The sequence below is a fragment of the Nannobrachium achirus genome (assembly GCF_963921795.1).
Source record: "Nannobrachium achirus genome assembly, chromosome: 15".
Taxonomy (NCBI): domain Eukaryota; kingdom Metazoa; phylum Chordata; class Actinopteri; order Myctophiformes; family Myctophidae; genus Nannobrachium; species Nannobrachium achirus.
Genome location: NC_137822.1, coordinates 61,893,840 through 61,909,346, shown reverse-complemented (window position 1 = coordinate 61,909,346; position 15,507 = coordinate 61,893,840). Strand labels below are relative to the sequence as shown.

Below are 15,507 nucleotides of genomic sequence, written 5' to 3'. Positions count from 1 at the left end.
CGACCCATCATCATCACAAGATCGCTCTATTAGTAGACTATAGTGTCCGATTTAGCATGGATGTATTCGCCTAGCTCGAAATAAGTTTGTTTGGACCGCAGTTTTTATCGGAATCGCTTCGCGTCGTTGTTGTTGTGGACGCAAATACATTGGATGATTTATGCTGAAATAGACCATCGCCGGAGCGGATTACAAAAAAAAACAAGGGACACTGCTTGTGGGCTTTCCCCTAAAAAGGAGTGAGTTTGGAGAGAGAGAGACGGGGATGTAGCCATCTATGTAGGCTGGGGAGGACTCGGGAGAGGCGGGGTGTGTGTACTCTGTGTAGAAACAGATCCTCTGGGATCCGTTTAGTAGCGGAGTAGAGATCCTCTCTCTCTCTCTCTCTCTGGATCTCCAATAAGGGTTTTCCTCAAGCGTCTCAGCCAGCGATCATCAGAGACACTTTCTTTCCCAGAAAAATCAAACATAGTCGGATATATAGCAGGGAGTAGCAGCGGCCAGGCAGCAGCGATCATTCACTCCCCCAGAAAGAAAGCAGCCCGCTGGAGACTCTGAGAGAGGAATGAGACCGAGATTAAAGCGTGTCTTTCGGGGGAGCCAGAGCGAGGTTTCCGCAGGACCATGTTTCACATCTTCAGTAAATCGTAAGTTGCTGCTGCTGGAAAGATGGTTATTCTGTTGTTGTTTGTTGGTGTGGATGTTGGTTAGTTAGCCTCTCTGGGTCCAGAGATCCGCCATAGATGTATGTGAATCGAGTCATAGATCCAGTGGTGGAAAATGGTACTCACATATTTTACTTGAGTAAAGGTATCAACACTGCAAAGTAAACGCAGGGTTACATGCTGCCATCCATTCAGACATCCTGTAGAAACACTGTTACAAGTAAAAGTCCGGAATTCAACATGTATTTCAGCCATACATCATAACTCTTGTAGAGGTCGTTTATATTGGGACGAGTGAACGTCCCAATATAAGCCACCTCTACAAGAGTTATGATTTATGGCTAATGTATTGTAGTACTTGAGTGAAGGGGGTGCAAAAGTATTGGCCCCAAAAGTAAAAGCCTGTACAATGTTTGAAAATAGCATATCTTGAACGTGTCGCATCGCGATCATATATATATTTTCAAATAGCCTAGGTATAAAATAGAGCTAAAAGGGGATTAATGTATGTTTTATAATATCGTCATTTTTATCTGCAAAGTAACTATAACTAGTTTCAAGTAACTGTAGTGGAGTAAAAGTACAATATTTGGATTCGAGATGTAAGTAAAAGTCTTATAAATTGGAAATACTCAAGTGAAGTAAAAGCACCTCAAAATTCACAGTACTTGAGTAAATGTACTATAGTTAGGTCTACTACTTACTTACAAGTCAGACTCGATCACATATAGGTCTATACATCTTAATGGTGGCCTCCATCCAAGGCTATTTGGCTAAAGTGTGCATCTCTGCAGCCAGCAGAGAGAGAGAGACAGAGCCAGGTCCCATACATGCAGCTGCTACATGGATTTAGCTGCTAAAGCACCACTCTACCCAACCGCTGTTCAGTCAGTGGTGATGCGATCGGCCATAATCCGATGCAACGTTACGGTGTCTTTCTCTTTAGCACGCGACTTTTATTTCGCCACATAGAAAGAATCCCAGGGTTTGGGAGATGAAAGCTGTTGTTATTGTGGGACGGTTTGAGCTTGTAGGCTAGCTCAGGGGCGTCACAGGGGGGGGGGGGGGGAGGGAGTGGGACTGAGTTACTAGGGCCCAAGGTGTAGGGGCCTTACTTAATTTATGCTTTAGCTATTGAAAAATAGCAGATATACAAGCTCACAGAGCGGCTGCGAGCTTATAGATCTGCTATTTTTTGAAAAGTCATGTGTGCAAATCTTTGAATAATATGTAGGCTACTTTTTAAGTGAACATTTGTAACTCAAATTTTGCTTCTGGGGGGGTCCCTGGAACTAGATATTTTGAGATGGGGGTCCGTGGCCAAATACATATCATTTTGTGGGTCCTTCAAATGAAAAGGTTTGAGAACCACTGACCTAGAAACATAGGTTTTCAAAAACGTATTTGAAATATTCAGACTCCACAAAAACTTTCACAATTTTTCAAAGATAGCAGATCTACAAGCTCGATTCGAACCCAAAACAAGCTAAGCCCGGGTGTTCATTTATGCATTTGTAACTCAGAGAGTGGACACATGTTTTGTTTACTTTTGTGCACAAAATATGTTCTTCTACACAGGGCTTCAAAGTCAAATCCAAGAAACACGCAGCTTCAAAACAGCCAAAGCAAAACAAGAGCGGCTCGCTACTAGTTGTAAAAGAGGGGGTAAAGAATGAGGACGCGTTTCGACTTGAATGGTGAAAGTATTCACCGCCAGAGGCGAGGAGTCCTGCTCTGTTGCCGCCTCTCTGCTGACAGACGCAGGAATTATTGGCATCCTGGCTGCGTGTCACGCAGAACATAGCAGCAGGCTACACAATCCTGCTCCGTTTTTTAATGAACACATATTGACACCGAACTCTAATGATGTCGTATAGACCTAGACCAGGGGTGGGCAACTGTGACGCTGGAAAGGGCCACTATATTTTCACACGCACTCCAGAGGGCCACAATGCATACAGTCAAAACTAGCAAAAAAAAGAAAAAAAAAATAGCAGATCTACAAGCTCAAAACGCGTCGCACTGCGACGCGTTTTGAGCTTGTAGATCTGCTATTTTTGCAAAAAAGATCTTTCGTGTCCTGAAAAGTAATTTTTGTATTTAATTTCAAAATGCATGTACAGGTTCTTATGTTGCTTAATATGTTACTTTGTACTTTATGAACTTAATCACAAATGAAGTGGACATAAAAAAGACTAGTAGTAGGCTATTCGTCATCAAGAAGATACTAATATACAGTCGACTGAAGTAATTATAAAGCAGGTCTTGTTTACACGTTTGGAATTATAACAGCTGACATCAATAATACAGAATATCAGTATTGATGTCAAACTGCGGGCCGCATTAAGTGAAGGTGGGGGCCGCATGTGGCCCCCGGGCCGCCAGTTGCCCATGTATGACCCAGACCGTATCCTGGCCTGGATTCAAACCCACACGTCATCAACCACAACATGAGTTCTAGAGTAGACTCTGTCATTAACAAAGCTTTTAGCTCCAACTTTCCAAAAGAGAAATTATACGTTTGCCGGACCCAAAAATAGTAAAAATAGCAGATCTACAAGCTCTCGCGCCACGTTGTGAGCTCAGCTATAGATCAGCTATAGATCAGCTATTATAGGGTTGGTCTTTAAAGATGCAGTGGCATGATTTTTAGTCCCCCCTAAAACATGATGATCAGGTATTATGATTATACTAGGAAGAAGATTTTTCCCCAAAAGTGTACAGAAAGAGTTAACAATTATGTTTATATGTGGCCACACCCACCAGTTCATTAAGTATGCCTGGTTGTCATGGTGGGTGGTGACCCAGCTAAGTTAGACACACCTACGTACAGTGTTGGGTGAATGGTAAAAGGGATGATTTTATGATGTCATTAAATCTGTGTTTTTTCGATTAGGCCTTTTGACACATAGGCTTTCAGCTTCAGGAAGAAACCAATAATACACAGTGAATGCAAATTTGCACATTATAGGGGTCTATTAGAGGGGAGGCGCTCTCCATTCCGACATGTCGCCACTCCGACATTGACTTTTTATTGTTGGAGTGGCAACACTTCCATAGAGGTTAGGTTTAGGGTTAGGTATAGGGTTAGTGTCGGAATGCAGACGTGCAACCCTATTAGAGTAATGTTAACTCCATGGACACATACAAAACAGAAAAAGTAGAAAACTATAGCACCACCTTGTCTTTAATTCATGAAGATTTTAGCTTTCTTCTTGCTTTGGCTGTTTGGGAAACAGGGCTCCAGCTGCCCCAAGAGGGGAGTGTCTTGTCAGGGGAGGAGTTGGTCTTATGGTGAGTTTCAGGGAGCAGATTACTAGTAGCACACGTTGTCAACGATTATAGGCTAGTATGCAGTGTTGCCGTAGTCTTGGGTCGCGCGCCCCCGGCGACCCATATCTTTTCTGAGCCGGGGGTCTCGCACCCCCCCAAGTTCACACCTCGACAACTGTTTTAACAAAGAAACGAGCCTATATGCATATCAATAGACCTGTATAGTAGGTGTTGAGCGGCGTTCGCAAGTCGCGACCCCCCAAACATTGAATCACCATTGCACCACTGCTTAGTACGTATGATAAATATGTACACGCATTCTCGCAGAATGCAGTTTTAACTCTTGACTGTTTGGTTGCATTTCAGCGTTACAAACGAAAACATGAACACTGAGGATTTTTTTTACCATGTTCTAATCATCCCATCTGTCTAAAAAGGAAGGTAAACGAATCGAGTATGAACAACACAGATCCGGCCGTTGCAATTATAAAAAACACAATCCAAGTGCTCAGAAAGGAATAGAGCAGGGGTCTTCAACGTTTTCAGGCCAAGGACCCCTTAGTTGAGAGAGAGTCGAAGCTGGGACCCCCACAACCTTATCATAGATTCCATATAGTTTCATCGTTTCCCCTCTACACCAAAGCTCTTTACCGATAATAGCCGATCTACAAGCTCACACGGCTAAGGTTCTCCGAATATGGACGCTATAGGGTTCAAATCGTTAACATAAAAAAGGAGAAAAAAGTTTCTATCACTCAAAGATTTGGAGGACCCCCTGTAGCTCTGAGGACCCCCTAGGGGTCCCAAACCCCCTGTTGAAGACCCATGGAATAGAGTATTGTTTTTATTGGAGAGGGGTAACGATTACCTTGTATTATTTACAATGCAATTGTTGTGCCTCGATGCGTGGGGACCAAGTCTGTTCTCCTTTTATTTGTGAATCTCTCCTCGCTCCTCTCTTTCCAGTGCTGTAGGCTGTATACTTAATTCAACCCAAGAAAAAGAAACGACACTATTTTTTTCTCCATCTTCCCTGAGTCCTTCTTCTTAGCACATATATTGCTATCAGTCGATTCAGTTCCCCTAAGCAGTTATGCAACTGTGTGCGTATGAAAGCCCAGGCTATATGCCTGCTTGTATATAATTTATTTATATCTATTTTTTCCTCATCCTCAGTTCGGATGGAGCATGATGATAGCTCCAATAACTGTTACGCAACGGGGCTTGTATTCAGTGGTGTAAAATAACCAAGTACATTTACTTAAGTAGCCCGCTGACTCACCCCGAAATTATAATAGTATGATACAGTAGGTCACGTGGTCTCTCTGAAAAACGGTCTGAAATAGTCTGAAGCTCGCAGTGTAATCTGCCCCTCGCCCCCCAACAACAGCTGACCAGTACAGTAAGTATAGTCTTAAGTACAGTCAAATCATTTGATTGGCTTATAATTGCGCGTTCCCACAATGACATCATAAAAATATTAACTCATATTTTAAGATGACTTTTTAAAGTGACAGTAGTACCCCTTTAGGTGACAGTACCCCTTTAAGTACAATTTTGAAGTATTTGGACTTTACTTGCGTATTTCCAATTTCCAATACTTTTACTTCTACTCCGCTACATCTCGGAATCCAAACATTGTACTTTTACTCCACTACATTTATTTGAAAACTTTAGCTACTAGTTAGTTACTTTACTTTGTAGATTTGGATTACTATTACTAAACATACTTTAACCACTTCAGCCCTGTATACATTTCGGCCATTCGAAAATAGCCGATCTACAAGCTCACAATGCCCCACGATGCAATGCCTTGGGAGCTTGTAGATCTGCTATTTTCAAATGATTGTTCTACATTCGAAACAAATTTAATTTCTTTGCTAAATAGTTACTATATCGATTTTCATTCTGGTTGACGGGAGGCATAAACCTTTTGATACATAACTAAGGCATAGCAGTGGGCGTAGTTTTCTGGTGCCACTCAAACGTCGGCCATTCATTTTATTTTCCCATAGGGATTTACAAGAAATATTTATAACAATTATTTTAAGCCTAAAACCAAGCCATCTAGGACCAAGGTGAATCATGACCATAAAATCTGTGATTCTGTGAAAATGAAAACATAAAAAAATGCTAAACAACAGTCATGTATTAAATGTAGTATATCATATAATTAAATATTCAAAAAAGAATGGGAAAATAAATCATAGAATCAATGGTTTTACGGTCAAGATTCACCAGGATCCTGGATGGCTTGATTCTAGGCTTAAAATAATTGATATCAATATTTTTGTAAATAAAATATATGGGAAGAATCTATGGGAAAAAATTAATCTATGCCATATTACGATCAACAGGAAAATATCAGCGTGAAAACACGTATTCCGGTCGTTTCTGTCTGGTTAAGTCTCCTGTTGGAAGATTTTACAGAAACAAATAACAAAACCAGGCAGAACCACTTTGTGCACGTCAAAAGTAATATTCCGCTGCCTTAAACACTCTGAGGCATGTAAATGAGGATTGCTTTCATTTAGGGTCCGTGTAAACAGTTGGAAGTTGGAATGTGTGATGGAAATTATTTCACTGAATGAAGAAATATTGTCCGTGTAAACACAGTGATTTGCAGAGGAAACAGTGTTCCTGTTCTATGTGGAAAAAAAAAATAATAACTGTCAGAAAGATAGTATTCTCAGTTTGAATGGTGATCTAACAAGTCACTTCAGTTTTGAAACTGACATCCTTATTTTGGGGGTGTAATTGTCAAAAATGGCCAAAAAGCATAAATACTAAACAGCATATCTAAAAGCTTGCAATGTGATGGTACATTATGAGCTTGTAGATCAGCTGTTTTCGCCAAATGTTCTCCTGTTTATGACATGTCCAGTTTGGGGTCAATGTGATTTTAATCTCAGTTAATCTCTGTATGAGGCCTGCCCCGCATACCGTCTCTCTCTCACTCCCAGCGCTGGGCTGAGCCAATAGGAAGGTAGCGTTTGAACAGGAAGTGTTATTCATAGAAGACTGCAAGGACGCAAAGGGAGAGATGATGAGGATGGTGTCCTCTTCATCTTATTTACCACCGTCAATGTATTAATGTTCCATGAATGACTACTCTGCTGGCTCTCACAAACACGCACACACGCACACACACACACACACACACACACACACACACACACACACACACACACACACACACACACACACACACACACACACACACACACACACACACACGCGCGCACACCACACACACACACCCAAGCCCATTCCATGTCACCGTGACCCCTCGATATTTAGTATTATAATGTATTTGCTCTCCTACTCCATTCATCGCGGACATTCAAGAGTTTTACCACAGAGCGCCATTTCACGGACACACTTCTAAACTGTTTGCAGAGAAGCGCACGTATCGCTGAAGAGTGAAGATGACTCAACAACAGCAACGGTCATGAGATTGGGAATGTTCAGCTGTGTGTGTGTGTGTGTGTGTGTGTGTGTGTGTGTGTGTGTGTGTGTGTGTGTGTGTGTGTGTGTGTGTGTGTGTGTGTGTGTGTGTGTGTGTGTGTGTGTGTGTGTGTGTGTGTGTGTGTGTGTGTGTGTGCACCCATTCAGTTGCACATGGTTGTTGGTCAGTGACACGGGAGTGTAAAAAGGTTAATTTATACTAAAGCTGGCCGCACACTAGCCGATAATCGGGCTATTTAATTACCCCCCCGACAATCGGGCTGCCACCGACTGAAACGGGCCCGACAATCGGGCATGAACGTCGTCTAGCGTGAGGTCTCACAGATCCACTCGGTGCCCAGCCGAGTGGCTCGGAGGACGATCGGGGGTAGCCCGACTCTTTTCAAACATGTTTGATATTTTCCTGGATCAGTACTTGTCTGGAAGACTGGAAGGGCAGCAGGGGACTGAGAGAAAATAGCCGCTGATAGACGCAAGTCTCTGAGCATACATCTGACTGAGTGACAGATCCATCTCTTTTTTTTTCTCTCCACCTCTCCCGGCCTCTGCCTCTCTCACACACACACACACACACACACACACACACACACACACACACACACACACACACACACACACACACAAGCGCGCCCGCACACAGACACACTTTTCATAGCGTCCGTCCGTCCATCAGGTTGTATCATGAATGATTGGGATTTAAATTAAAACTCAACGGCAGCGCATATCAAACATACAGAAGAAATACCGCGACCAGCACACATCCCTTGCAAGTAGGTGGGACGTTCGCGAACGAATCGAGTATTTTGAACGGCTCTTTGAAATGAACGATGGGATCCGGTTCGCAGTAGGGAGCCGTTCCTTTCTAATGAACAGTGGTGGGAAAATAGCCTACTGCAATCAATGTGGAAATACTCTGCCACAAGTAGAGGTTTTTGGAATGCTAATATACTTGAGTAAAAGTACAAACGTGTTGGTATCATTCAATATTTAATTAATGTAGCCTACAGAGTACCAATAGTAGAAAGTAGGCAGAATGTCCTGTTTCACAGATTTTCCAATGAATAAAATGTAGAAAAATCTTTTGAAAATAGCCGATCTACAAGCTCACAATGCAACAAATGGCAGGTATGTAGGCCTACCTATATATGGCAGAAATAAATGTATATAGGGTTGAAGTTATTTGTAATTATAATCAAAATCTACAAAGTAACTAATGAGCCAGTCTTTTGAACGGCTCTTTGAAAGGAACGGATCCCAGAGATCCGGTTCACTTCAAAGGACCATAAATCCCATCTCTAGGAGGCAAAGAAGTACACGCCCATCCTGATCTACAAGCTTACAACGTGGCACGGGACAGACACAGTTTGGTCTTGGAGATCTTGTTCTGGGTGCGCTACACAGTCATACGACTAATCATAAATCAGGCACCATCAGCCTGTTCAGCCATGAGAAGGACGGAGCGGTGCTTTAGCGCAGGAGAGAGAGGGGATGTCAGAGTTGGATGTACATGAAACGTGTCAAGTGAACTCATATCGTCAAAATAGGACACAACTTCCATATTGAAGCTTTTTTTTTTCCCGTTGCGTGAGGCGGTGTTGAGTCAGTGGATAACGTCATGTGTTTGTATGTGCGTGTGCGTGCGTGTTGCAAAGCACAGCTCTCAGAACACCCCCGTGGCATCTTGTATTCATTATATTATTTATTATTGCTGTGTGCGAGCCCGACTCAATCGGGATAGAATCCTGTAGCGTGCGGAGCGCCCGACTGTTCAAAACGGCTAGTCTGAGTCCGTTTAGATTATCTGGTAAAATAATCTGAAAAAATGATCCTGTAGTGTTTAATTCTACCCGATTCAGTCGGGCCTGATTATCGTGTAGTGTATGGCCAGCTTTAGTAGCATGTATAGCACATCTACAAGCTCAACGCACTGTGTTGACAGATTTGGACAGATTTGGCAAGATAAATAAGAGAAAATGGCTTATTAGCCTTGTGGGCAATGCATTGTTACTTAAAAAAAAAAATAATAGAATGTCACAAATCATTTTTAGATGGGGGGGGGGTCCATGGACAAATTAATTTGGGGGTCCTTGACCTGAAAATGTTTGAGAACCGCCGGTTTAAACATTAGGTAACACGTGCACATAAGCAACATCATTTTACGTACACGCCCAAAAGAACACAACCACCAATATTGAGTTACAGCAATATTTCAGAAAGAAACAAGCCCAAAGTGGCTTATAATAAGCAGACACTGGTTGTGTGACCTTGTAGATCTGCTATTTTGGGACACTGGCACACAGCCAACCACAACTCAAAGGCTTAACGGGGTTGAGCACTGGCAGCAATGTAAGCAGTGGTGGAAAAAGTACTCAAATATTTGAGTAAAAAGTAAGTATCAATACTGCAATATAGAAAATACTCTATTACAAGGAAAGGCCCGGAATTCATAATGTATTTGAGTAAAAGTACAAAGGTATTGGCATCAGAATGTACTCAAAGTACCAAAAGTAAAAGCACTCATTACGTAAAATCTAAAGTTTTGCGGCACATTCGTGACGCGCTGTGAGCTTGTGGATCCGCTATTCGTGGAGCACGACACCGGCACGCAACTAAACCGAGGTCCTTCAGGGCCCTTCAGATGAGCAGCGGTTGCCGCAGACGCTCCCACTATAGGATCAGCGGCGGCCGCGCGGCGGTGAGACACAAACGCACTCGCTCGTATTTCACAAAGATGAGCACAATCCATCTCTCGCCACCCGCGAGTGTGCATGCACAAACGAGCACGCTCGCGGGGATTTCAAGGGGCTGCGCACATTTTTTGAAAATGAATTACTGGGAAGCGATGACCGCGTATCGTCTGGCCCTCCAGACTCTGGAGGGCCCTTCAAGCGGTTGGTGTTTTCTGATGAATTCCCAGTCAAATCGTTGTTGTTAATTTGACTTCTACTGTAGGCAGATATCATTTGTATTGCCTTGTGTCCTGCTGTGTGCTGTAGGGGTCGGGTCAGGGAGGGGTCACAGTGGCAGGTCATTAGTTTGGGCCTGAGGGCAACATGTGACACAGAGACGTGCAGAAAACGTTAGAGAGGCAGGGGCTGACCTTTCTAAAAGGGCCTTTTGGTGGAAATATCGAAACTTGCAGACCTCCAAGCCAGTGGCGTCAGTTCAGAAAAAGCTAAGGTATGGCAACATGACTGGTGTCTTGCACGCGCGCCTTCGTGCACGTGCAAGACACCAGTCACGATACATTTATTTTAAGAAGTACATTTAATTTTTTACCCTCGTTTCTACGGTTTCTTGGGCTGGATATGGCAGCCTGGAACGGTTGTTCAAGTGCAGCTAAACTTGGCATGTTAGTAAACGTGCCACAATTAACAATAATGCATTGCACCTGTGCAGCTGAATATAATTATAATACCTTGTTAAAGTGACCATTTTGTCAAATTTAGCATTTGTAGTTATTTTACTGTAATTTAACAACATAATAACCAGCACAGATAGACAAGGAGACATTCATGGATATATTTAAAAGTAACTTTTATTTTCCCCCCTGGACCCAGGGTAGGGCAGCTGCATACCCCTGCCATACCCAATTGACACGTTGTGAGCTTGGAGGTCGGCTATTTTCGGTACTTCATACCACACTAAACTAACCATAATCAATTCAATACTGGAGATGTGGCGTATGGCATGTATTTCTACACAAAGAGGGCAATTCTTTCAACATAAGATGTTGCCTTCAATTTGAGAAGAGTTTGGACAAGGCAATTCTCTTGAATGCTGCCTTCAGGTATGGCATGGAAATAGGGCATTTGCATTTCTTTCACCATAGTAAAAACTGCATTCATGGTCTGGAGAGGGCACATTTTAGAGGACTGATAAAAGGGCAGGGGCTCAAGCCCCCTTTGATGTCTATGTGTGCACGTGCCTGAGGTGACCAACGTGAAAGGGAGACTTCGGGACGACAACTCACGTCAATGAAGCATCTGTGCAGATTGAAGACCGACTCGGGCTCGGTTTTAAGGGCGCAGCTGTCGACTGTCCCACTGGACAAATTGATTTCATTGATTTTATAAAACAAACCATTGATTTAAACACTTGAACCCTGTACGGTTGACCGGAGTCCCTCAGGGCCCGATGCCAGGTTCTGCTCTGTATCCTGTCACTGCGGGGAAAGCCGTCGCTGAAAATAGCAGATCGCAACGATTTGTTGATTCTGCGAAAGTAGCCGATCGCTAAATAAAAGAATATATATTTAAAAAATACAGGAACTAGAAACAGAGTGACGCGCTCACGGGAAAGTCCCGAAAGCGCGAAGCCCGAAAGCGCGAAGTGGGGAAATGTCTCCTACCGCACCGTTAGCGCGAAGTGGGGAAATGTCTCCTACCGCACCGATATTGTATGGTAGTACAGCTCCTTGCAGACAATTGGACTCGAGTCATGATGACTCGACTTGACTTGACTTGGGAGTCATATTTTGACGACTTGGACTTGACTCGGACATAAGGACAAAAACTTGAGACTTGACTTGACTTGGAAGACAATGACTCGCGACTCGACTCGACTTGAGACACGCTGACTCGGACGACTTGCCGCTACGCCACTCACCAAAGCAGTCGTGAACGGCCACGCTAGGTTCACACTTTTATTGATTGATTGATTGATTGGAGACAGGCATGTAAGCAAGAGCACAAGCACGGAAACAGCCAAACTGCAATGATCAGACTGGGCAGTGGGCACCAGACACACACAGCACGAATGGCTACTGCTGCCCCAGAGCCCTCCACTGCTGGTGGTTCTGCAGCCACTGCAGTTCCAAAAGTAGTGCAGTTTGCATACAAAAACTACCACACAGATGGTAAACAGAGGAACGCGCAATGCAAAATATGCAACAGTAAAATCAAAGACAAAGAGGGAACGACGTCTAACTTCATCCGCCACAAGTGAAACCAAACATACGAAGATAACATTAGAACTAAGTGTGTGTGCGCGTGTGCATGTGTGTGTTGGTGATTTACTGTCGGTCGATCGTGTTTTGAACATTAATAAGACAACGATTTCACTCACCAGTGTCACGAACGTTGATCTGTGACTGCATTAATAATATCCATTCATGGTAGCAAGTAGTAAGCCTCCGTCTTCCAAGTTCCACCACTTTCTCACTTTTCATAACATACATCCAGTCCTCAGCAGGGTTAAGAACTCCCACGCAAAAGCTTTATTCCTTCTCATTTAGCCCCCGACAAGTTTTGCTCCAGCTATATAGTTGAATTTAGTCCACTCACTGTTATTCTCCAGTTAGTCGCTGGAGCGTGTCGCTGTTACTACATGTCATCTTTTCGACACCCGACTCTATGGTCGAAATAATGTCCGTTCGTAAAAGTGAGATCCTTTTGGGACCAGCAGGACCCCATGCCAGCAAAACAATAGCACGTGGAGTAGGTAGCTAAATTTGTGCCTGATGAGAAATGACATTAAAATATACTGTAGTACTAGTAATAGCCTACAAAACAAAGCATGCACGTTAAGATTATTGTGTTTGTTTTTGTTTTTAAAGCAATAGGCCTGTAGCAATTTTGTAGTATAGCTTTTTTTAATTACATTTTTTTCAGAGCATATAAAGCTCACAATAAAGCTTGCAATTTAAATGTTGCAAAAATGTTGCAAAAATGTTGAAAATAAACATTTGTGTCAAACATGCCACTTCTTTAATGGAATGTAGCCTTTGCCATCTACCTAGGTTCTAAATGATCAGACATGTAATGTATACTGGTTTAATTCATGCAGTGTTGCAGACTAATCTACATGGTATTTTTTGACATTTACTTTAGGAAGAAAGGCTTCGCTCTTCAAGATATAAACCTGAGATATAACCTGTGACTCGACTTGAAAAGCTTGTGACTTGACTCGACTTGACAACTTGGTGACTCGACTCGACTCGAGGCGACTTGACTCGACGCGACTTGAAATGACAACCTTGTGACTCGACTCGACTTGACTTGACAACCTTGTGACTCGACTTGACTTGACTTGCCCACAACAGAACAACTTGAGACTTGCTTGAGACTTGGACCAAATGACTTGTGACTCGACTTGGACTCGGATCAGAGGGACTTGTACAATTGTCTGGCTCCTTGTGAACGTTGATAATATGCAGTGCTCGATATTGTATGGTAGTACAATGTCTCTCTTTTCATTCACATGCTCCACTGTGCACGCACTGAGCACGCAGCTCCTTGTGAACGTTGATAATATGCAGTGCTGTCTGCACTCAGCTTGTCTCGCAAAATAGCTGATCTGCAAGCTCACAACACGTCGCATCCACGAGACAACGTGAGCTTGTAGATCATTTCTCTGCCTTCAGCCCTTCACAATAAGGGTCCAGGAAGATATATTGTGTGGTAGTACAATAGTTTCGACAGGGGGCACCCTTTTTCATTTAGTCAAATATATTGTGTGGTTGTGTAGTTTCTTAGGGCTTAAAATGTCCTCACGCCTCCCCTCCCCCCGCAAAGTGAAGCCGATAGCCGAAGGGTGCTAATAGTCGGCTAATAGCCTGCATTTGCATGCATATAGGTACGCGTTCGCGCTAACGGTGCGGTAGGAGACATTTCCCCACTTCGCGCTTTTGGGCTTCGCGCAAAAGGTACGCACCCCGCGCTCACACCGCGTCACAAATGTGACTTGGTGTGAGCTTGTATATCTGCTTTGTTCAACCAAGTAGGCCTATGAATCAGGCTTAATCTCCCTTCAGTTAAGTTAGATCAACACTGAAATCTAGAAGCTCACAACACGTCGCATGTGGAGGAAAAAAAATGCATTTTCCCCAAAATGGATCAGTTTTTCTTTTTCCACCGATTAGTTCAATTAACCGGTTTAACCCAGTCTCTGACAGTTCTCACTTATTTATATTTGTGCTTTTTAAGATATGATTTTGGGCTCATATGCCTTTATTGATAGGACAGTAGACTGACAGGAAACTGTACACTGTTACACTGTATGGCATTGTCGTTGTTGGGACTTATTGTCTTGTGTGGCCTGCATGGTATGTGGGTTCACACTCTTGTCGGTCACTGTGACCATGTCTTTGTGTAATAAGGCTGAGAGTGCTCCTGGCACAAGCATTTCATTGCATCTGTACCTGTATGGATATGTGTGACAATAAACCTGAACCTGAGAGAGAGAGACGGGGAGTGACACGCAGTAAAGGCAGTCGAGATCGGGAATCGAACCAGCGAGAGTATGCTGTCAGGCTACACTGAGCCGACAGTATGTGGTATGATGTGCCTGGACCGGTAGGCAGTGGCACTTTCGAGGCCGGACGCGACCGGATGCTGTGTGGCCACTATATTTCCCACACTCACAGGAAGGGCACAGAATAGTGCTTGCGCTTTGCATGCTAGAATGCGTCCCCTTAGATTTGAGTGACTACGCGCCATATAGCCTACTATGCCTATCTCATCAAATTTGCATAACAAGTTTACCAGGTTGCAGTGAGTGTAGTGGTGAGAGCGCATCCCCCATAGATTCACAAGCCCAGGACCTACTGTTCCAGTGGGTGACTGACTGTGTGTGCATGTGTGTGCGTCCCTGCGTCCTCATGGCTCCATTACTGTGATATGTAGGCTACTGTTTGAGATTCATTCAAAGCAAACTTTGTTTCTTCACTGTAACACTGTATTTTCTAATTGAATTAAATGAAACTAGAAAGTAAAATCCTAAGTAACAATGCAAATATAATTAAGAGTAACAATGCAAATATTATTAAGACTAGAAACGTCGTTTTTGTTCCCCCACCATTAGATCTGCTTTCTAAATAGCCTCTATAGCAGGGGTTTTCAAAGTGGGTGACGGGGCACCCTGGGGTGCCGTGATGGCAGTCCAGGGGTGCCGCGAGATAATTTGATAATATTTGGAATTTATTTGGACACAAAAACATTTAGTATAATTTTAAACTTGAAGTACAAAGTTATTTTCAGTCAGTTCTAACAAAAATGGCTGTTATCTCAACGTTTTCCTTGCAGCATAATCACTAAAATATCGTTTTGGTAAAGCAAAGCCCTGCTTCATCATACAAGACTGTCGCATTAAACTAGTGAAA

At 43.2% G+C, this 15,507-nt stretch overlaps 1 protein-coding gene across 2 annotated transcripts in view; it reads left to right on the top strand.

Annotated features, from left to right (window-relative positions):
• The first annotated feature begins 493 nt into the window (after positions 1 to 493).
• Positions 494 to 15,507, top strand: part of LOC308300000 (disabled homolog 2-interacting protein-like) — a 176,764-nt gene continuing 161,750 nt past the window's right edge. For both annotated transcript variants that reach the window (XM_080743766.1, XM_080743765.1), the window contains exon 1: positions 494 to 647. In XM_080743766.1, the coding sequence (XP_080599892.1) occupies positions 625 to 647 (23 nt within the window). In that variant the 5' untranslated portion in view covers positions 494 to 624. The remainder of the gene's footprint in view (positions 648 to 15,507) is intronic.